This window comes from Phalacrocorax aristotelis, chromosome 2, assembly GCF_949628215.1.
Source record: "Phalacrocorax aristotelis chromosome 2, bGulAri2.1, whole genome shotgun sequence".
In the NCBI taxonomy this organism is placed as follows: domain Eukaryota; kingdom Metazoa; phylum Chordata; class Aves; order Suliformes; family Phalacrocoracidae; genus Phalacrocorax; species Phalacrocorax aristotelis.
In genome coordinates, this window is record NC_134277.1 from 63,583,629 (window position 1) to 63,606,488 (window position 22,860).

Genomic DNA, 22,860 nt, shown 5'->3' on the forward strand with positions numbered 1-22,860 from the left:
TACTTCTGTCCGTGTCCAGAAGCTTAAGTTTATTGACATTTGATCTCGAGTGTGTTGGACTAATATACGTGCATAGGTGGGATAGGAAGAAACTGTATTACAATTTTTGATTCTTACATGTGTTTGAATCAAATGACACACTAGATATGTTTTCCTGAGAGAAAATGGACACGATCAATGTATTTTTATAGATATAAAGGTCTCAAATACAGATTTTTGGCAGAGGTATCTAGTAATGGATTTTATTCTGAAATAAATGTATACATTTAGCTTCTCAAATAATGTGGTAGAAATACATAGAATCATAGAATCATTGAGGTTAGAAAAGACCTTTAAGATCATTGAGTCCAACTGTAAACCTAACACTGCCAGCTCCACCACTAAACCATGTCCTTAAGTGCCACATCTACATGTCTCAAATACTTCCAGGGATGGTGACTCATCATGTGCGCACACGCTAAGTTTTAAGAACACAAAAACATAATGAGATTAATTCATAATTAAGTCATTAAAATATTAATACTACAATAGCAAATATTGTTCTAATATATTTGTGTTAATAATAAAATAATGCTTTGTTTACTCCATAATAAAATTGTGATCATCTCAAATTAAGTAAGTCAATTTAAATGACGTGGTCATTTTATTTAAGCACAGAACAAATTGTTTCCCAAAACGTGTCTTACTGTACATTTCTCAGATTCCAACTTATATTTTTCTGTCACCTTCTTGAAGAACTTATTCTTTGCATTTATTACCCATTCATAAACTGGCAGGTTATTTACCCTATATTTCCTACTTGTTTAAATGTTTTACAATATTAGCAGCAAGTTGCCATTAACATTGTTATTCCTAATGTTAAAACTACTCTGAAGTTTTGTCTGTAGCATGAATAAATTAATCTTTGAAACGTTTCTGTGTGTTTCAGCCATTTTGCAAATCAGTGGAACCTGTATGTGGACATAACGGGGAAACCTACAGCAGCGTCTGTGCCGCCTATTCCGACCGTGTGGCTGTTGACTATTACGGGCAGTGTCAGGCTGTAGGCGTTCTCTCAGACTACGGTTTTCACACAGAGTGTGCCTTTGTTAAATGTCCCCGGCTTTCTGCTACTGGCTGCAAACCGGTTGTTGCACCAGGTATGTTGATTCGTTGGTGAAGTTTGCTGCAGATAGGAGACAGCCTCCATGCTAGGTGTATAAACAGGTATATATTTGGGACAAAACTTAGGTTTTAAAATAGTCTTCCATAATGTCTTTGAGATATCTAAGAGAAAGGATGAAGTAGAGATCTTTATTTAGGGCTAGAACAAGCCACTGTCAGAACTCAGCCAAGTAATTCTGAAGTAGAAAGGCCTTGGATTTAGGAGTCACGGTCCTTCAGTCTTCAGAAACTTGCAGCTGTCCACACAGGACTGGTTTGGTAAAAACGAATGAGGTCTGTGGTGTCTAGTAGAGAATGTCACTGGGAATCAGGCGAGTAATTTTTCGGAAGTGGCAGCACAGATACCACACTGGAATGCCAAACTACTGTCAAAGAAGAGTTCCCAGAAAAACAAAGATTATATTTAATTAGAAGACAGAGTAAGATACCATATGTATTTATAGTACTGTGAAAGAGGAAGATGGAATAGTTTTGCAGTTGTGCTGCTTTGAACTGTTTGGGGTTTTTTATTGTTTTCACAAATACTTCCTTTATGAAACAGTCAGTAACTAATCACAGGTAATACACAGAGCAAGGAAAGTTCGGTTTTTAAAAAGTTTTATGCCTTTTTTTCATTCACTGCTTTGAAAAAAGCGTCTTTGTGCTTTGGTATTACATTTAATATTGTAAAAGTCACTCTGTGAATGTGAATTATATATAAGTTGGGGGTGAATTAAATACACAATCATGGGGAGAATGTTGAAATGTTAGCCCTTTGGTTTCTGAGCTAGTGAGGAAAAACAGGAGAAATATGACATGCTTCTGTGTTAAACATGAATCTGTCAGACATGTCCTTTTTCCCCCCTTATTATATAAAGAGTCTAAGCTCCAACATGGTGTAACTGCATAACGTTTGCAGTGTGCATAATTGCTTTTGTCATGTCCTAGCTATTCAGCTCTTGAATTCACCATTTCTGTAGTTGCATATGCATGCCTCCATACACAACCATGGCTTGTAGTACAAAAAGTGCCTGTGGTTTTTAGCTTAAAATAATGTATCATCTTGAAACAAATGAAAATCCATCTTGTTGCTTCATGTTGATGGTAGTGTGTGTTGAAAGGTGATTGCTTTTGCATTATAAATGTTTTCAACATTAAAAAATACTAGAAATTGTGCAATTCTGCTATCCAGTTGAAAGATCTACTTTGCTTTGGTAGTTTTGCTATTTTCATTCTCAGTTAACGTTCAACTTTTGAACTCTGTTTACTTAAAAGTGAAAAGACTATTTGCTTTTATTTCTGAGATATTTTTATTCACATAGGAGCCTGCTGTCCATTATGTGCTGGAATGCTGAGAATCTTATATGACAAAGACAAGCTGGATACTTTTGCTAGGGTAAACAGTTTAATCATGCCTTATGTTAAATGGTACACGGAAAAGTCAAGTTACTGTATACTCTCTTCTGAAAAGTTAACACATTATAAAACCAATTATTTTTTAGTAGATAGTGTGTTTTTGATTTTTTTTCTTTATACTGTTTATACTTTATTTCTTAATATTGGATATAGAAATTTAATTACCATGCAAAGCTAAACAGAATTAGAGTAGGCACAAACAAGCACATTCAGGTTTGCAGTTTAAATGATTTGTAGTAGTAAAGACATGATACGGGAACTGTATTTATCTCATGGTAGTAATATGGTACATATTTGTTACTTACGGCCTTTTTGTTAAGATTATTCTGCTAGCTCACTATTTCCTAATGTGGGTAGCTTAGTTCTGACATTGTCTTATGTTAAAGTTGCATTGTTTTACACTCTTCAGGTTATCTAGATAGTTGGCTCTGATTTTGTTGCTCATCAGGTAAAATGTCAGGTTTTAATTTAACATGTCTGTAAGTTAGACACCAGCACCCTTCCTTGCTGTTCTTTGAAAACCTCCAGTATAAGATGGATCTTCTGGTGTTGATTGTCCATCACTGAACACAACATACTAGGCCCAGACTCCCCATGTGGTGTAGAGAAGGATTGCACTTTATTGACCCCTGCTTTTATGCTTCAGTAAATGGAGCAGCACAGAACACTTGGTTTTTGGCATGACATCACAACAGAATAGAGTAATATGATGATTGTGCCTAGTGAAGCAAAACAATTTATGTTTGCATCTGCACATGATTTTAGTTTTTCTAAATATCAAGAAGAAAGAGAATTTTCCCAAAACAGTATAAAATTACATTAACCTATTTATATGTTTAGAAGTAGAGAGAATTAGCTATTTTTGGAAAAACATAGAAAAATTTAGCTTGACCAGGACCCCTGGAGGGGTCTAGTCCAACCCCCCCCTGCTCAAAGCAAGGTTAACTCTGGTTAGATCAGCTTGGCTAGCAGAGTTTTTAAAAACTCTAGGAGTGGAGATTCTACAGCTGGATGCTGCTGGACTCTCCAGTTCGTCAGTGTGTAAATAAAGGAGGACGATGACTACTGCTGGCTGTGTTCTCGCTGTTGCAGCCCAGTGTGTGGTTGGCCTTCATCTCAAGGGTGTGCTGCTCACTCATGTTCTGCTGATTTCCCCTCAGACATTTCGTGTTTGCGTGTGCACGCGTTGACCAGTTTTGCTGAGTAACAGTGTCTGTTAGGTCATGACTACATCCTGGAATGTCTTGCAGTTGTCGTCTCTAACGGTACCAGGGACATGGTGACCACTGCAGCTTCTCAGTTCATACACTGCAACATGTGGCTGCGAAGAAGAATTTTTATTTTTAGTTAGCGGAATGCTTTCCAATTAAAGAAATTTATTGGACTTACTCTAGTAGCTATTCAAGTAGTTGGTGATAACTACTCTTCTGTCACCTACTAAGTACCCTAATACCTGGAGTTGCTTTTTTCCTTTTTCTTCCCCTCTTTTTTCTTCCTTTTGTCACCACAGTCTTGCTGACTTTCTCTTCTCTTGCTTACCTAATGCTACAATACACAGTCTTCCAGTTTTCAGAACTCATATATATATATAAATATATATCTTTACATTTAAAATATGTGATCTCCCTATCATTCAAGGCAGCATTCTCTTAGCACATACCAGAAATTACAGATGTTTGACTGAAGCTCTCTCCTTTGGAAACTTCAATCAGGGTTCATCCAGTAAACCCCCAGAGATGATCTCTAGCTGGTCACAACCACCTGGAGAACGTGCATGGTGTGACACTACCCTGAGCAAAGGGAGACAGAAGCTCTGTACCTTTTACTCCAGTGTGAGTCAGAGGCCAGCTAGTATTTCCTAATAATACAATAGAAGATGCCCAACTGTGTATTTGCGAAGATTTGATGCTTTTGTCATCTACATGAAATTAATGTTAATAACACAGATCTCCCCGATTCCATCAATAAAACCATAGAATTGGTGTGCAGCTTTTGCTTTTGACAGTGTACGTATACATAGGTGTATACATCCATTGTACTGGAGGTGGCTACGTCTCAGATGGAATCACTGCTAGAAACGCTAGCATACGCTTCAACCAATCCAAGAGGACAAGCAGTAGTAATGTATGCCTATTTCAGTTCAGACAGGTGGCTCTCATGATAAAAAACTGCTTTGATTACTGAAGAGTAAATGTGACTTGTTTTTTTTCTCCCCCACACCTCTGGCCTTTTTTGTAAAGAGAACAGGAAAGAAAAGTCAGCATCTACGCAGAGCAAAGACACATAGGAGATCTGCTAAGATTCTAGTCTAATCTATACTAGATTTCCAATATAAGACATTCAAATCCAAGTTTGACGCTGTCCACATGCTTCTGTTTTAAGACTGTTTGAACAGGGTTTGCTGATCAGTCAGCATGTCAGACTACATTTTAATGGGGCTGTGACAAGGAAATCCCTCAAAGATCTGGTAAAGAAGTGTTGTGTGACACCTTGCAAATTTCATTCATGTAGTCTATTTGGATTTCCCAGATTTCAATTTGTTAAGGTCCTGTACCTGTGGTCTTAAAAGAAATGAAGCTACAGTAGGATAAGAAGGATGGATCTCTTGCAGCTAAAGCTAGAAAACAGAACACAACAGAATGACCAGAAGTCACAAGTGAGGTATTTGTGTTGGTGTCTATACTGTTCAACGCATCCAGAAGTGACCTGGAAAAAAGGTGAAAAACCTTTAAGGTGTGGCAGTCCTTAAATAAATGGAGTATCTACAATCAAATTATTGTTTGTCAGATACAGACAGCAGAACAGATAAGAATTTTAAGAGAAAAATTTATTTACCTGGTAGTTATGTAGCAATCTTGAAATATCACGTTCCCCTATATACAGACATGTATCTGTCTTCACAAAGCCATAAGCTCTTCATTTCTGGTGGCTCTTGGAACAGGTTCAGTGATAGTAAAGGAGTGCCAGCTGGTAGGGCTGCTCTGCCTCTTGTTTCCCAGCATGGGAGTAGCAGATGCTGATACAGATAAGCACTTATATTATTCTGAGGTACGTGACACACAAACACACCAACCATGAAGGTGGAGAACAACACATCAAAACCGTGGTTAATTTAAAAAGTAAAACATTTTTTCCCCTTCTTCCTTCCACTTCTTTATGGGTTTTGGGGGGTTAGGTTTGGGGTTTTTTTGCTAGAGATTAGAACCGAGTAGTTTAATGGCTGAAACAAATTTTCTGGCGTGACACAAAGTTACTAAAACTGAAGAGAAGAAATGTAATTTTGCATAATATCACACCATCCATGAGGTTCTTTGTTTTCTTCCAGGTAACAAATAAAAAGCCTATAACAGTACTTGACATACTTGAAAAAATTCGTCTGCATGTCTCAGTGCCACAGTGTGATGTGTTTGGATACTTAAGCATAGAATCTGAAATTGTGATTCTCATCATTCCTGTGGATCAGAACCCCAAACCGTTGCAGGTAGACTTTGTTGTTGTTTTGGTTACCCAGCATGGATTTACTTCATTTCTATATGTGTACACTTCATTATTTTCAACACAGCAGTTTTCAAATTGTGCGTTTTCCTGTGTACTGAGTACATGGGGATTTTCTCTAGTGACTCAAAGCTGTGTAACCAGTATTACAGATGGTAAAACGTGTCTTGAGAATCCTACTTCTCTGATATGAGGCTTTTCAGTGCGGGTAGTTAAAGGGGGGAGGTGAAGGAAGGCCAAAGATAGAGTAGTATGATTTTTGTTTTGAAATTAATAAATGCAGAACCCTCAACTTCCTATGGCTAAAATAACATAAAATATAAACTGATAAAAATAAATTAATTACTGAATGACCTCTTAAATTAATATTAATTGTATACTAAATGCATACCTGCGTATGAAATGGTACTCCTTTGCCTCTGGTGTAATGGTTGAGAGTATATTGAAGGATATGTGACATTAGGCTGAAGCACATCATACGTATTGATATCGTATTAATGCATTGTGCGTGTCTTGATGTTAAGCAGTAATTCATAGTGAAGAGGATCCTTTGATACTATTCTGAGACCATCCTGGGTTTGATATTCCTTTCCACCTTATGGTAAAAAGTGCTGGGAGATCCCAAAATGCTATTATGGCCTTTTTAAAGGAGATAACATTCCAATAAGCTGCCCAGCTTGCTGTGTTGTAGCTAGTCCATGCTAGCAAACAAGAACCTAACGCTCACGGTACTAAACTCTGAAGGTAAACCAATAAACGCAGCTCAAACTTCTTACAGTATTTTCTTAGGAGCAGTTCAGAGCAATAGAAGCAAGGCTTTGGCTATGTATTTTTTTATTATTATTATTGTTTTCTTAGAGCTGTTGCTTCTTTTTACTTTCTGCTTATTAATCTGTGGAAGACCAGTGAGGGTATCTTCTTCCTATTAAAAGAAACATAATTCCTTGCCATGTCATAGCTGTTTCTTGCCTGTTCTTGTCTTGCCTGGCCCTGCTGACAGCACTTTACAATGAAGTCCCTTGGGAGATTAGGTACTGTGACTGGTTCATTCTGTTTCCTGACATATTGATGTGTACTAGTGTAAAATGAAGGATTTAGCTTTGAAAAGGAAGAGTAAACAAAACCTGCCCACAAGCTCTCTCTTATCTTCTACAATACAAACAGAATTCAGGCAGGTTAATTTCCTTGTTGTTTATTTTATATTGATGGCTGCTTCCCATTTTCATTTTATTTCCTTAGTCTCATTTTGCATGCTCAGTATTGCTTCTGGGATGGGCTAAAGTTATGGTATAGTGTGAGGGGATAGAATCACTGCCACAAACTTTGCAAGCTGCAGTATCTAATAGGGTAGTTGTTTCTCAGGCAGATATATTGTGTGTGTTTCGCCTGCCCATGCTCCTGGAGCAACCCTGTTATGTCCAGCTCAGCTCCAGCGTATGTCTCCTTCCTTAGCAGAAATAGCCCAAAATGTTACCAGGATGTAGGAAATGAGGTCTTGAGCCTTGCCAACCTGGTCAGCTCTCACTCCATCTGCAGCAGGTGCTGTCAGACGCCTGGGGGCAGGAGGACTCTCTGAAATCAGAGGGGCCACCTGAAACCAGGTTGAAGCTGCTCACCTCACTGGTGACACCCAGTGCTGAGCTGGAAGCTCGTCAACTTTCAAAGCTTTGGGCCTCCAGATATTAAGTTTGTCAAGTTAAAACTTCACCAGAGGCAGCTTCCAAAGCGGATAAAGAGACTTAGTACTAAATTGATTCCTGGGTTGCAGTAGAAGGTAAGGTGGGAAAAATGGATGTTCTAACATAAATACATCATTATCATCATGTCAGTGAGTGAATGGAAACCTGGAAACTGGGGTTTCCTCAGGTTTTCGTATTACTTCCATACTTCCCTTCCCATGAAAGAAATCAGTTTTCCCTGATTTGGAAGAAAAAGCCCAAGAAGTTGCAAATCCTGATCTTTTTCCACTGTTGCAGACTTCAGGGCAGTATCTTGGTCAGTCAGTCAGGAAGTCCTCGGTTTTAGAGGTACTTACTCTAGTTATAATTTACTGTGAGCTTTTTGGCATCAGCGTTCAAAACACATCACCCACGATAACTTGTACGTAGCTTGCTTCCTTCCCTTTTGCTACCGCTCAGGGCTTCCACAGTATTTTTCACGGCGCCAAGGTCTATGAGAACAGCTCCAATATGTTTTCTAAGGAATACTCCCAAAAATTGTACAAATCTTATGTGCTGAAGGGAATAACTCAGATTCTCTTTCCTGAGTTTTGCTACCTAGCAACATCTTTGGTTTGGCATTTTACGTGGCAAGAAGAGAACTAATAACTTTTTTTTTCTTAGATTGAAGCCTGCAATAAAGAAGCGGAAAAGATAGAGTCACTGATAAATTCAGACAGTCCAACGTTAGCATCACACGTACCGCTGTCAGCTCTAATTGCATCTCAAGTACAAGTTTCATTTAGCATTTCTTCTCCTTCTGTTAAAGTGGTGCCTGTTCTGCACTTCCTGTTTATAAGCCTTTTATTCACCTTGTCGGGATTAATATATTATATATAACGGCTTAGAAAACATGCGTGAGTATTGCGGTGTGTTATATTGTGAAGGACATTCAGAATTGTTGATCACTGAAGCAGAAAACGGGAATTGTAGAAGATTTGATGAACTGATATTTTTCAATGAAGAACTAAAAGTATTTGGAATAATGTGAAGAGAGGATTCTTTTATTCATTACTAGTCGTGCGACTGTTTCGGCACAATTAGATTGTTTCCCATCGGTCTCGGAAACAATAATACTCTGGAAGGTTCTGACATTATGGATTTATGATTTTTCCGAGAAGGGATCTTACAGGGATTTTTCAGCAATGAACAAAACAGTGTTTTGAGTTTATTGAAGAATATGAATTGTATTTTGCTCAGATGCATATCAGTGGCAACAAAAAGCGAGCACCTATTTTAAACATCATTTTTGGAAGAAACAAACTGCTGCTACTTAATTACCTTACCAAAAATTTCAGAGTTTATTCTCATGTAAATATGCTTTCATATTTTATTATGAAGAAAACTAACTAGCCCTGGGCCTATTTCGGTAGATGTCTTTACTGTCCAAGTGAAGATTTGCAGGACATGGGGCTCAATGCTTGTAAAATGACAATCAAGCTCTATACTAGTACCTGACTTCAATGAAGAAATATGTTCTTTTTATAGTTTTGTACATTTCAGAATCTCATATTGGAAGCGAAATTATAAAGAAGCTCTGTATCTATATTTAAGTGCCATTTAAAATATTGCAGTATTTGCATGTTATCTAATGAAATTTATACTTTAAATGTTTATACAAACAGTATGTTTTATTACTTATTGTATTTTATGCACCTGACCTTAGTCTACATGAAGTATTTTATATCAGTATTATGATAGCCAACTTCTGAAGTATATACAAAAAAAGCCTTATTTTTGCCAAAATGCTGAACTTTGAAAGAAAGCACTGAAAACTTTTTGAACATGTATGTTGTTGTAGCATGTTTGTAGCAATTATTTTCTGCTAAATCTTTTAAATGCAAAAGTATTAAAGCTTTTTATTTTAATAAAACTCTTCATCATGTGTCCTTGTATATGAATTTAATATCTTAATTTAATCTTAGAAAAATATATGCTGTATTGCAGAATTCTGTTTCTCTCTCAAATCAACACTTAAAACGAACTGCAGCTACGTACACTCGTGACTCACGCAGTTTAATGTTTCCAAATCAAGGGGGCTCGGGAGGTGGGGGTTTTTACTGAATCTGTCACATGCATGTAAGTTTACGCTATGAGTGTCAGATTCGATTAACTGTAGCAGAAGAATGTAGATGCCTTTATGGTACCCTTGGGTAAGGTTACAGTCATCCTCAGCTTTCAGTTGGAAGAGCCTCTCTCACCTACAGCTGGAAATCTGCACAAACGTTAAGGACAGAATTGCTACCTTATTTGTACCTAAGCCCTAAGGCTCAACTTCCTGCAAAGCAAATGGAGTAACTAGATGCGTATGCTTGCAAGCCGATGGTGAGCTGCTCTGAAACTTCCATCAGTTGCTTTTCTAAGCGTATCTCTGTTGATCGTTGTCTCTTAATGAGTAAAGAGTACTTTTAAGTTCAGTTGTACTCGATATACAGTTTCTGAGTACCTTTGAGAGATGAGTACAAATACAGATAATCTTTGGAAGTGTTCTTGCCAAATAACTCCAGGAAAACTCACGCACATAATCATCAAAGTCTGGATGCAAAAAACTTGTTGAATATGTTGATAATCCATCTGTTTCTGAAATTGCTTCAGTGGATTCTTTAGAAACTTGGACACAAGAGCATAATGAATGCATTTGAAAAGCTTTTTGAACTGAAATGGCTTAGATGATCTCGCCAGAAACTGCAAGCAATTCAGATGGCTTATTGAATTCCTTATTTCTTCCAAATGATTAGCAAGTATTTCTTCAACATGTAGCCTGTTTGCTTGCTTAGCATTTAGCTGAAGCAATCCGATGGCTACTAAAATGAAAACAATTATAAATGCCTTAAGAAAATACACGCACACACATATGCACTACACTGGGAAAATTAGTTAAGAGTTTAAAAACATACCTTCTGTGGAACAGACTAGATAGAGATATTTTTTTTATAGGCGTGAAGATTTTCTTCAGTGAACGAGAATACCAAAAAGTTGCTTCAATTTGTGTGATGAATCTGGAAAAAGCAGAATTTAAGCTCAGATTTTTGCATTCACATGTGAGCGTCCAGTCCTTGCTAGAAAAGAGTAAGATTTTGAGTGGTTATGTTATGTATGTACAGAACCAATGCGATTTCATATAATGCTAAATTCTTGAGCATAGGTCCGGCATCCAGAGGGTACAGGGCTTAGGTTCTTTTTGCTGGACGAACAAAAGTACTTAAGTATTTGCTAGGTTTTCTCAGGACCTTGGACTGCATCAAAGGAATGAAGACACTATATACTTATGGTTGTGAATTCAAATGAAGTAGGAGACAAGATGGAAGAAACCAAGCCCAGTTTTACTTACAAGTTATGATTTGAACCTAATGGGGACAAATTTGATACAGGTTTCAGATGAGTTTTCCCTACATGTGCTAACGACGATCTGTCACCATCTCTGTGGAAATCTGGGTTTGCTTAAGGAATGGAGACAGCACACGGGCACGTCAAAGGAGCACGAGCCTGTTTGTTGCTTTTATAACAGGACTTGGATGAAACATTTCCAAAACGTTATTTTCTTGCCTGCTGAAAAACCCGAGTTAGTGCCAATAATTGGCTCCAGAGGTGCTTCAGTTCTGTTTCAGTTTGTTTAGTTTGGCTCTTCTCAACAGGGTGGCAGCGAAGCGGAGATGCCAGCAGTGCCTGACTGTACACCCCAGGAGTGGATCACCCACAGGGGCAAATATCAGCGCAAATAAGAGCAAGGGATTTCTGGCTTACACTTTCTGCTGAGTTTTCAGTCCAGCAGGAGCTGGGAGCTCTTAATTTCAGAGAAGGTAACAGTCAGTTCTGCGAGAGACCATGAAATCGGCATTTAGACCTGCAGTCTCACCTCACGGACCCGCTCTTCTTTCATGCTCTACCTTTATGCTACTTTACCCAGTGTCATAACTTGGAGCATTGCATGCATGTATCTTGATTGAAAGGTAAAGGGTTATTTTACAACCTTTCTGAGTTTTATGATGCCTTTCCAGGTCCTCCTTTCACACATAACAAAGTATATTTCAAAACTTTTCAACACCACCACCATTTCTCAGATGCCCTGGGAGCATTTACATGAGCAAATATAAGTATCTAAAAGTGCTTTGTAATGTTGTGGCCTAGGTGTTTCATATTTGAAGTGCAGACCGTAAGGTGACCCGCTAGTCAAACGAAGCCCAAAATGAAAAAAGTACTACTGGGGGGGGAATATTTACCTGACACAGTTGTGCTAGACTTGACTGCAACTTCTTGCATATGCTTTGAACTGGTGCTTCTATACAATGAGACCAGTAGCTCCAGCTGTGCCATGTGGCCTACAGATGCAGGGAACACCACCACCTCCCAGCTGCGCCCACCGCTTCTACGGCATTCTGCCTTCGTGGTCGTGGTTGCGCATTGCTGGTTTTGTGCTCTTTCTTCCCACTCCTCTCTGGGCTACAAGCTTTTGCGGAGCCCATTGCATAAGCCAAAGAGACTCTGAGCTTAAAACCAAACAGAAACTCTACTTGAAAAAAAAAATGTTTCAAAGACCTAGCAGGTCTGTTTGTCTCAGGTTATCACGCTACAGTAAAAAGGATACACTTTTAGCACTATCTAGTACATCAACTTTTGCTAATTAATACCATGAAGCTGAAGGTTTCGCTTGTTATCTTTAAATCTGATCAATTCCATACAAATTCAATGCTATTGACATTTGCATTATTGGAGGCTGTGTTTGTGTGACCAATATGGTATTTAAAGCAAAGGTGATTCCTTTGAAAACTGAGGAAAAGCAATTGTCCAAAACTTTTCTTGATTTTAATGGCCTTTGTACATACACTGCTAAATGGAAAAACAGTATGTGCCTCTCACCTCAGTAAAGAAGGTAATTTTTTACAGTGAGACCACTCCATCACTGGAACAACCTCCCCAGGGATGGGGTGGAGTCCCCACAAATGGAGGTGAAGGGACATGGTGCTAGATAAAGCGCCAAAAGGTAGAACCAGACGGTCTTCCGAGGTCCCTTCCAACCTGGGCTGTTCTATGGGTCTGTGATTAAAGAAACACTTTCAGTTGCAATACATGGAAATTTTTGGCTTATTAAATAGTTTTCAGCTCTTACCTTATAAACAGTTAGGATTCATTTAGCATTGTTTTCAGCATGACATACAAAGTAACTAGTACTTCCCACTTCAGACAGCCTTTTTCACAATATACATTAAAGCCTTTAGAATCTATTTAAATACACTGGTATAAGTGTAAGTTATGAACGCTAAACTAGACTTCTGCAAGCAAAACAGCTTTTATGATCAGTAAGTTCTTTACCTTCTACTTGGACTCTCCGGCGGGGGCGGGGAGGGGGGAGAAAATCAAACCTTTACATCAGCCCATTATTCTCAAACTACTGGCTGTTGTTATTTAGAAAAAGATCCGTGTATTTTAAGTACAGCTAGTTTTAGCACATCACTGCTACAAAATCGTATGCACTGACACCCCCCCCTTCTGCATTCTTCAACATGAATAAAGTTATGGTCAAAAACATATTCATGCTAGACATTTTGAAGAAGACTTACCCAAAGGGCTACAGTAAACCATTTAAAAAGTAAAAGCTCTTGTGACAGGGAGGAGTTTTTTCTCCTCGCGGTTCCTAGGTCATAAAGGAGAACAAAAAACCAAAAATCCTTTCCTGAGGCTGCAAGAACACATGAAATAATGCAGTACCCTTATCGTCAGTTATATAAAGAAAGGTGGTTAACCTTAAATTTTCCATTAGGTGATCAGAACTGTGCTTTTCAACACCTATATGGGCACAGTTCTGAGTGATTATTATATATAGGTATATATAACATACCTATGAACCTATTTGCTTTCCCCACAGCTGGTTTCTGCTTCGTTTGGCCAGGTCCAGTAAGGAGAGTAACCTGAGCCGAAGGGTGTTGATGGTGCTGTAATTCTGACAATACTTAACAGGCCTATAGATTCTTGCCATAAAGAGCCACCCTTGCGTTTTGGGAAATGCTTTCTGTTGTATTTGGCAAGGTTTCTCAGTTTACTTCTTTGTGCTTGGCTCTTGGCATCAGCTGCAATATACAGCTGCAGAGGGTTTCAATCTGCTTTTTCAGTTCTGATTCTCCTTCAAAGCTAGCATTAAAAGGTAGCGAAAGCGAGCTAACTAGTGCTATCTAAAGCACTTCTGAATAATCCTAGAGGGTCAAATGATTTAATTAGCAGGTTAGGATATAATACAGCAGGACAGGAGGGTTTTTTTGCAACGCTTTCTCACCAGCACGAGTGTGGCAGGCTTGACATTAAAGCCTGCTCTTCAGCTCGACGATCCTCAATTCTGCGCTGTTCGCTGGCAGCGGGATGAGCGGATGGGTTATTGCTACTGTTTGGCGTATGAATTTACTTTTTAAGCAGTTTTTGAACTGCAGCAGGAGTATCATCAATAAATATGTAAAGATATTCATGTGCACAAATATCTATACATACACATATATACACACGTATATGTGTATAAATCTATTTATCTCACTGTGCCCTGTATCAGCCTCTTGAGGAAGACCGCATTTGGCCATTATAGAGAATTTAGCAATTCATTTTAGCAAAGAATCCAAATTTGGGGAGTTAATTCTTTTAAGTTTGGATTTCAAGTACAAATGGCAAAGATGCAGGATCGAACGCTTTCATTTGTTACATAAGTTATACACAGCGTTGTCTAGCTAAAAGTGTGCAAAAAGGTTAAAAAGATGTCTCTGGATTGTTGTATTCTAAGACGCACCCATCAGCAGCAGTTCATTTTCCTCTGAGCTAGCAACACTCTGGTCCCTTCTGGTCGGGGCATTAAGAGCAGCTTCCAAGCACCAGTGCAAGTGCTGACATGAATCAGGAGCAGCGATCAGCCGCCGACCACCAGGAGAAGTTCAGCTCCTTTGGCACAAGAAAGTAAGTTTAAATATTTGTGGCCATTAATTCCTTGCAGAAACTGAGCTGTTGCCAGCAAGGCTGTGGTTGCATTGTCATTAGCACTGGCTGTGTGCACTACCGGTTCATCCCAGAGCTAATTTCATCCAGATCAGAAGTAGGCACGTGACTGTGTGCTCCCGACTCGGCCAGAACACAAGATCCAGTGAGCAGCCCGGCTGGTTTTACTGCTGGAAAACAAATGTCATGCACACATTTGCTGTGTACGTGTTACATCTGTCAGGCTGTGCGTTTTGCTTTTCTAACAGCTCTGAGGTGGCAATGCAAACTCTGGAGCAGCAGGTCATGGCTGTAGTGTTTTCTTAAGTGCTGCTCAGACCCGTAACTCTGGACTCACTGTGTCCCTGAAGCACAGCTTTAAGACCTCACTCAAGACCCAGATGAGTCAAAGAAGGTGTGAGAAATGCAAATAGGCATTTCAAAACCAGAAAAAAAGAAACCTATGGCATCTGCAACTCAGTTTAGCTAAGTCAGGTTAGAACAGTCATGACGAGAAAGTAACCTACGTGTTAGCTTTCCCAAGAATTATGGAGAGGATGTGTGTCTTTGATCTCTGAACACTTCTAGCAAAGTCTGAGCCAACACGGAGCCTTAATTCCAGTGCTGTGCTACACGAGTTTTTATCAATAGTAGCACCCTCTGCAGTTCTCAGCGTGGCGATTGTCGGTGTCTGGTCAGTAACTATACTGTTAGCTAGAATAATGTATTAAAAAAAAATGAACAGATGTGGCCTTCTCTGTGCAATGGAAAACCAGTAGGTTTGGATTCCCTGTTTTCATAAACCTCATTTGACTGGAACTTGATTTTCCTAAAGGCACATGATACCACCACAAAACCGTGAGCGGGCATTTACAAAACTTTTATAACTGAATTTTCTAGGGTTTGGTTTGTTGTTTTTTTTTACCTCCCCAAAGAAAAATGTTATTTGGAATTGCTGATTATTTCTTTCTTATGTAAATTATATGCTATATGTCCCTTAATCGCTCCTCCTTGCTGTGTGCTCTGTTGCAGCATAGCAAAGACTATGGGCACAGCTGGAAAAGTTTAGATAGCTGCTTATACAGTTTATTACAGTCATTTTAAGAATGTGAAAATAGGTGGCTATGTCTTTTTCCATATTCTTGGACTCTTTCCACAAATTCTATCATCACGTAGCTCCCCACCATCATTTCCAGGTTATTTTTCTTTTTCCCATTACTTGCAGTAGCTGTGACTTCAACATTTACTTGCCAGCACCAACGTACCTTTCTTGCACAGTCCTTAAAAAATTACAAAAGACTTTGGCTATGTGGTTTTTAGAGCAATTTAAAAAAAACCCCTGTTCTCTAAAAACAGAAAAGTTTTCATCTCCTCTTCAGCAGAGTGCGCTCCTCTGATGATAACACAACTGTGTGGCCTCCATTACTTTGTCCTGTATGAGTTAACTAACTCGGTAGTACAGCATAAATAATAGATATCCTCTATGTGTCTGGCATATCTAAGCGCTAGCTTTTTAACTGGGTGCACACCAGTGTGTACAGAAATGTTTATTACCACAGCAGCTCTTTCCCTTGTCCCATTAAATTAATTTGAAAATTCCAGAATATTGAACTAAAAGTAAAATACCTATCTTACCTCCGAACTGCAATGTAAGCTTGCGTGTTGCATTGCTACTGCATCTGTGGTTGCGTGGCACGGCGTATTCTGCTGTTGAATCCCACATTGCAGGTCACAATCATAAGCCCCTGCTTATGATACACTGTAAAAAAAAAGGAATTCAGTTAGCTATCCAAACTCTTTTCCAGTGTTTATCTCAACCACCTAGCAATTTGTAATGTATTTAAAACATGGTATCACAGTAATAGATAACTACTTCTGTGTAGTACAAGGTTTGCTCTCATTATTTTACAACTGATGACCACCATGGTATTAAGAGGGTACGCAGAGTTGTGACTCTGTGAACACCCCAGTCACAATCATGTCACCCATGTTTAGCTCTTCAGTCGAAGCCAGTGAAATTATGGTCTCTAATCATATCACAAAATGCATTAATTATGAAATATTGCCTTTCTAGGTTTAGAAGGTTGCAACAGGAGAAACTGTACAGGCAGAAAGGGTTGGAGGCATGAAACCATGTAACAGAAAGCTTATTACAAAGGCTAACAGAGAAGAGAGATGGAAACTCTTTCCAGCCGTGTGCCGTGTAAGGCGGATGCGCCCTCTCCCGCAAGCCCAAGCACGGACATCTCAGCCCTGCTGAGGGAGGCGTAAGAGCGAGGTGGTGCTGATGATGCCAATGGAAGTTTTGAGCTGTAGTAACAGGGCAGGCAAGCTGTGGCGCGTGGTGGGGAGCTCAGTTACAAGGCTCCCAGGTTAGTTAGTCATGATGCCGAACCTGCTAACGCTGTCTTGATTGTAACAATCACCAATTATGTCATTCCATTATTTTGTCATTACTTTTCTTTCATAATGGTTCCCATTTTGCAAGTCCAAGGTGAACTTTTTTTAATCATCGCGTGCTTTCTAGTAGCACAGCTGAATCTGAAGTTGGGTTAACCTGCCTACCGTTTAGATACTCAAACCAGAGAGGTCTGTGGCTGAGCTAGCCACCTATGGTTCCTGTATTGCCCATGGAGAGAAATACGCATTTTTCAGGATAAGTCGTCTGATGTATTTTAAATATGCGTTGTAGGGTAAGAAAGACTGCGCCCTAGGGATGCCGGTCTGGTCAGAGGAGAGCTGCTCTCCCTGACCCAAGGAACAGCGCATGGGGTATCTCCTCAACAGCAGTACACATAACCAGGATGCATTTCATTATTCTTGGAACAATTTTTAGCCAGGTTTGAGCATCCTCAAAAATATGCAAGGCCCTGATTACAATCTGGTAATACGCATCCGTCATGTTCATGGAGAGAAGTTTCTCTTGGCAAGTGTTTAAAAAAACTTCAGAGGTAAACAGCGTGGGTGTGGGCAAGGGCCAGAAACTCAGAAATTTGCTTTGAACTTTTCACATCAAGGATACGCGTAGTACAGAAGCACTGCTTGAAGGACAAAACATCAGCATTACTGTGACCCTACTTGCTCTGATGGTGTAACTCATGATCCATTATGCCTCATACTCATTTTCTGTTACTCCGCTAGAAGCAGCACACTGACACTTGCACGCAACAAGTAAATTATATAAAACAGAAAAATACCCACATTAATACACAGACTGAGTTAACATCACTGGAACGAATTATGCTAATGAATTAATTATTCAGTACTTGTTCTCAATGCCATAATAAATTTCCAAAACTGAATTCTTCACCCGCATTTCCTTTGTACAGCACTGTCGTGTGTCAGATGTGAACAGATCCAGATGAAGATAAAGGCATTGGCAGCATGCACGTAGCAACTGTGTCGTCCCATGATACTCTGATTTTTAACAGCAGAGTTAGGTGTTTCATACCAGACCACGGCAGGAACATTTATTCTTAGTAAATGCTGTTCTTTCAGCAGTCTATACCGCAATAGACTTTTAATTACATTATTATTGATAGATGCCAGTTTTCCAAGGACACATTCATAATCTGGCACGGGATGTGAAGGGCAGCCAAAAGGGTTTCTACAAGTACATAAACAGCAAAAGGAAGACTAGGAAAAACGTGGCCCCCCTGCTAAATGCAGAGGGTAGGGGGGTGCTGATGGCACAGGACGCAGACAGGGCTGAGCCACTCAAGGCCTTCTTCACCTCAGACTTTACTGGCAAGACCAGGCTTCAGAAATCCCAAGTGCCTGAGACCAGAGGAGAGATCTGTGGCAGGTAAGACATACTCCTTGGTGGAGGAGCTCCTGGTTAGGCACTCCTCCTGTACTTACTCCACATTAAAACACAGTGGACATATGTAAGACCATGGGCCTGGAGGGGTTGCACGCACGAGCATGGACGGAGCTGGCAGATGTCAGTGTGATGGAAGGGCTGGAGCATCTCACGTATGAGGAAAGGCTGAGAGCGCGGCTCTGTTCAGCTTGGAGACAGGAAGGCTTGGCAAGGGGGCGACAGGTGTGGTTTAGATGATCTGAAGAGGTCTCTTCCCACCTCAACCATTCTGTGATTCTCTAATAAAGCTCTGAGTAGCTGAAAAGTAGTACTATATATGCTAACTGTTTTGCTGGTCTCCTCGCTTATTTTGCATTTTTAAGATATGGCTATTTCCAGTATTTGAAGCTCTAATGCATGCCATATTTTCGCTTTGCAAGTTAATAATTCCAGATCAACAATTCCATTGCAGCAACACACATCAAATATCAAATATCTTTGAAATGCTTTACTCTGTGCATCCAACCCACCTGTAGTCCTTCCGAAGTGCTGTGCTTCATCCCCCAGGCAGCTATTTGACACCTTAGAAAAAAAATGTCACTGACTCAGCAAGTAGGTTGATTTTGCCCAGTCCCTACCTGTCAGAACAAAAGTGGCTAAACATCCAGCAGCCCTCTTGACTTGAACAAAAGCCCTGCGTATTACTTGGGGAATCCAAGCCACAGTTTAGGAAAAACAGGTCTGTGGTTGAAGAGAGTGAAGTGAGTTGAAAATGTATGATATGCCTTATTACATATTTCTCAAAGGTACATATTTTTCCTCATATATTATGGCCTTTCCTGAATTGTGAAATGAAAGGTCTTGCCCCAAATTCACAGGCTAGTGAAAGACTCGCAACCATAACCCAGGTGTTTCTACTTTGAACGTTTAACACCTGTCTAAGGTTTAGGATGTTCACTTTGGACTGTTTGTGTTAAAGCTTCAGATTTATTTTTTAAGGTTTGTTTTTACTTATAGCTTCAAATTGCTAATCTTTTAATACAGAAATCCTCCACTCTCCAAAACATGTATCAATTTCACAGGAATCACTGCTGTTATGTCTCCAATAACTCAAAGATTTTCTTGTAGATTGTATTACTTTGATTTTTTTTTTTACAAGACAGATCTAGTATGTGCTAAGGGTTTGTTTTGTTTTTTGGTTTTTTTTTTTTTTTTTTAGAAATGCTTCTGTGGATTGTAACAGGAACTGAAAGAGGTCCATAAGTTGTATGAGGTGTTTGGCTCAGATTTGTATTTGCTGAAGGCAGTATACCAAGGTTTCTGAGAAGGGATATAACTTTCCTTGAATTAAATTCAGAAATAGCTAGGTACAGGATGTGAAACATTTATTTTGATAGACTCAGGGGGACATCATGCTCTTCTGGTTTTAAAACAAAACTTCAACCCTAAGATTAAAAAATACAAACACTGTGGCCAGGGTTGTCTTCCCCACAGAAATCCCGTAGGTGGCATCACACCATAAGTTTAATTACATTTCAGCTGCTTTTAATTTAGAAGGAATGCAACTGGCTTGGGATTTTTGTGGGGTTTTTTTTGTTGTGGGTTGTTTGTTTTTTTTTAAAGCTAGTGCTCTTCTGCAGCTTCAGCTCTATCTTCTGTGCCACTTCATTTTCAAAATCAAATCTGCACAGGCCTGGTAGGTCTCCTGCGCTTTACATAAATTTACTTTCTCCTGTAGATGCCCATCAGGAAGTATTCAGGATGGCCCCGAGAATGTAATTCTCCAGTACATAAACTGGAATGTCACTTTTGACTGGTTTTTGCATTCCAAAACATACCTGACATCAAGGACACGTATGGATGTATTAAATTGTTGGCATGGAAATGAGCCAAACCCATAACGATAATTTTTGTCACGCGCAATCTACAAAGTTCATTTAAAAGGGTATTTCAAGAGGCTAATCAGACATAGACATAGACATATACACACACATGCTCTCAAGGTTTCAACCCTTGGAAACAAAGTAGTTAATATTTTTAAGATTCTTCAAAAACCCTGGTTGTTCAAGGAACTCACGTGTACAGACATGAAAATATCATGAATCATAGTAAATTCAGTATTTGTGCCTTAATTCAGAAGAGGGAAAACTAGCAAATGAGGAAGCCAAGTTATAGCTGGAGATGCCACCAGAGAAGACCAGAAAGGCCAAGAGAAGCTAAACCTTCCACAGCATGTCTGGCGATGTCACAAGCTGCTGGACCATTTCTCCATCATTCAGAAAGTATATTATGTATTACTAGGACATTAACATATGAATAATAACCAGTAGATGTCAGCACTATTCTTTCTCTGATATCGGGGCCTCCGCAAGGGGAGGACTGGGAAGACTGGCAAGGAGCCAAGGTGCACGTGATCCAGCCCCAGTTCATGAAGCAAACATCCCACCCCCGCTGACGACTATCAGGGCACAGAGCCCCTCACTCCAATTACGGCAATGTTGAATTATTTGATGTGCAACCACCTGGGCACAAAGAATATACCCTGCTGCTGAGAAGGATGTAAGTTGAGGTAGGGACATCCTTGGGCCGAGCCTCCACTACGTGCTTGAGCTGACCCTCTGCTTATTCCTTGCAGCCCTCTGTGTGGTTTCTGGGACTCCATGCAGTGGTTACAGCGTGAGTGAACCCTTCTCTGCTGCGCTGGCTCTGAAACCCCCCCAGCTACATGCACATTGAGTCTCAGATTACAACAGCACACAGCATTGCTCCCACTTGTTCTTCAGGCACGTTCTCCAGAGGAATCTCCTCTCAGGGTTGTCTGACCCAGCTTCTAGACGCCTCAGGCTGCACATCCCCAGTGTTAGGGGCTGCAGCTCTGACCCCTCATGGACATGGGATAGGTGAGCGGAAGCTGCCTTATCATACAAGCACAAATACTATTTTTTTTAGCAGTATGGTGGGAAGAAAAAAAATTAAAAAAAAAAATCATGCTTACAGGGTTTATCACCCTGCTCAGGGCTTGTCACCAGCGTAGTATTTCCAGCACAGCTAATCCCTCCTATCTCAGCTGGGTCTGCTTAGAGGGTTTGTGAATTCCTCTGCCTAGAATTGCCTGTGTAAATCTCTGCCCTTCTAATTCCTTTAAAAATCCATCTCCTTCCACCTGCAGAGAGGAAAAAGGGCTGGTCCCAACAGCTAACATCTTCTAATAGTAACACCATTGTAATCAAAAGTTTTACGGCTGCAGATTTCCCAAAGAGAAATCTGTATTTCTCAGCATGATGCAAATACTCCACCTAAATCTGGCCAGCAAAAACAAGGAGACCCAACAATATTTGGTCAAAAGTAGTACAAAGCAAAAGTCATGCCAATAACAGATCTCGGAGACAGTTACCATTTCTCTTCCACCTACTCCAAAAGCAGAGAGAAAGTGGATGGGTATGAAACCCACACCAATCTTTTCAAGTACTTCTATGAAAAGCTGACCTCATTGCCCCACAGGTACATGTGGCTTAGGGCAAGAGAAACAGCAGGAAGCACACAGAAGCATCCGCTCTGAGAAAGTGTCTTTTTTTTTTTTCCAAATACATCTTTTTTGCTAAGTTCTGTTCCCCCAGAAGCATTAAACGATTAAGAGGTTTTTATTGCTATTGTTGTTGTTCTGGGTCATCCCCTCCTCCCCCAAACTAAAGCATTCAGAATTGTATGTGCAATTTTTTGAATTATTTTTATTAGAATATTTTAATTTTTATATAAGTATTTCACATTTTAATTCTTAGAAGAATATTTTTTAATAATTTTCATCAGAAAGCCTCTGGTCCGAGCTAATATACCCGATAAAAAACAGAAATGGTATCAGAAGAATCTGGTGGCAGAGGTCTTGCTTGCAAGAAGGACCTCTGCTCTGCCCGAGATGTGGTCCCCCAGCAGCCCCGGGCCCCTTCGGCCCAGCAGCACCAGCCAGCTCGGCTTCGTGCCTCAGAGGGGCCCTGGAGAGGCTCCCCCATGGCACTGCCTGCTCCCGCAGCCCCCCAGTGTCCAGGGACCCCAGCTCCTCTTCGCACTCCTCGCTTCTGCAGGGACCTGCTCGAATCCGCTTCTGGTCAAGGCCACGTTCAGCAAAATCCAGGCCCTTCCAAACACACCCCGAAAGAGAAAGTGAGTGCCAGGCGCAGCCTCCTGCCCTCACAGACAGACGCTTTGGAAATTCACCCACAATCGCCATCCCTCACGCAGTTTTTTAACTCCCCTTCAAAACGCCACTCCAGCTGAGGTGAAACACGCCTGCATGTCCTGACCACGGCAAGCACCTTGCCCTCGTTAGCTGGACTCTCAGCT

The 22,860-nt window shown here is 40.1% G+C and overlaps 1 protein-coding gene across 1 annotated transcript in view; it reads left to right on the forward strand.

The window, feature by feature from the left end:
• RECK (reversion inducing cysteine rich protein with kazal motifs) overlaps positions 1-9,659 on the forward strand; it is a 62,385-nt gene extending 52,726 nt beyond the window's left edge. Inside the window, exons 18-21 of the mRNA XM_075083846.1 lie at positions 929-1,139; positions 2,466-2,539; positions 5,885-6,040; positions 8,397-9,659. Of these exons, the coding sequence (XP_074939947.1) occupies positions 929-1,139; positions 2,466-2,539; positions 5,885-6,040; positions 8,397-8,612 (657 nt within the window). The 3' untranslated portion in view covers positions 8,613-9,659. The remainder of the gene's footprint in view (positions 1-928; positions 1,140-2,465; positions 2,540-5,884; positions 6,041-8,396) is intronic.
• Positions 9,660-22,860: the final 13,201 nt, after the last annotated feature.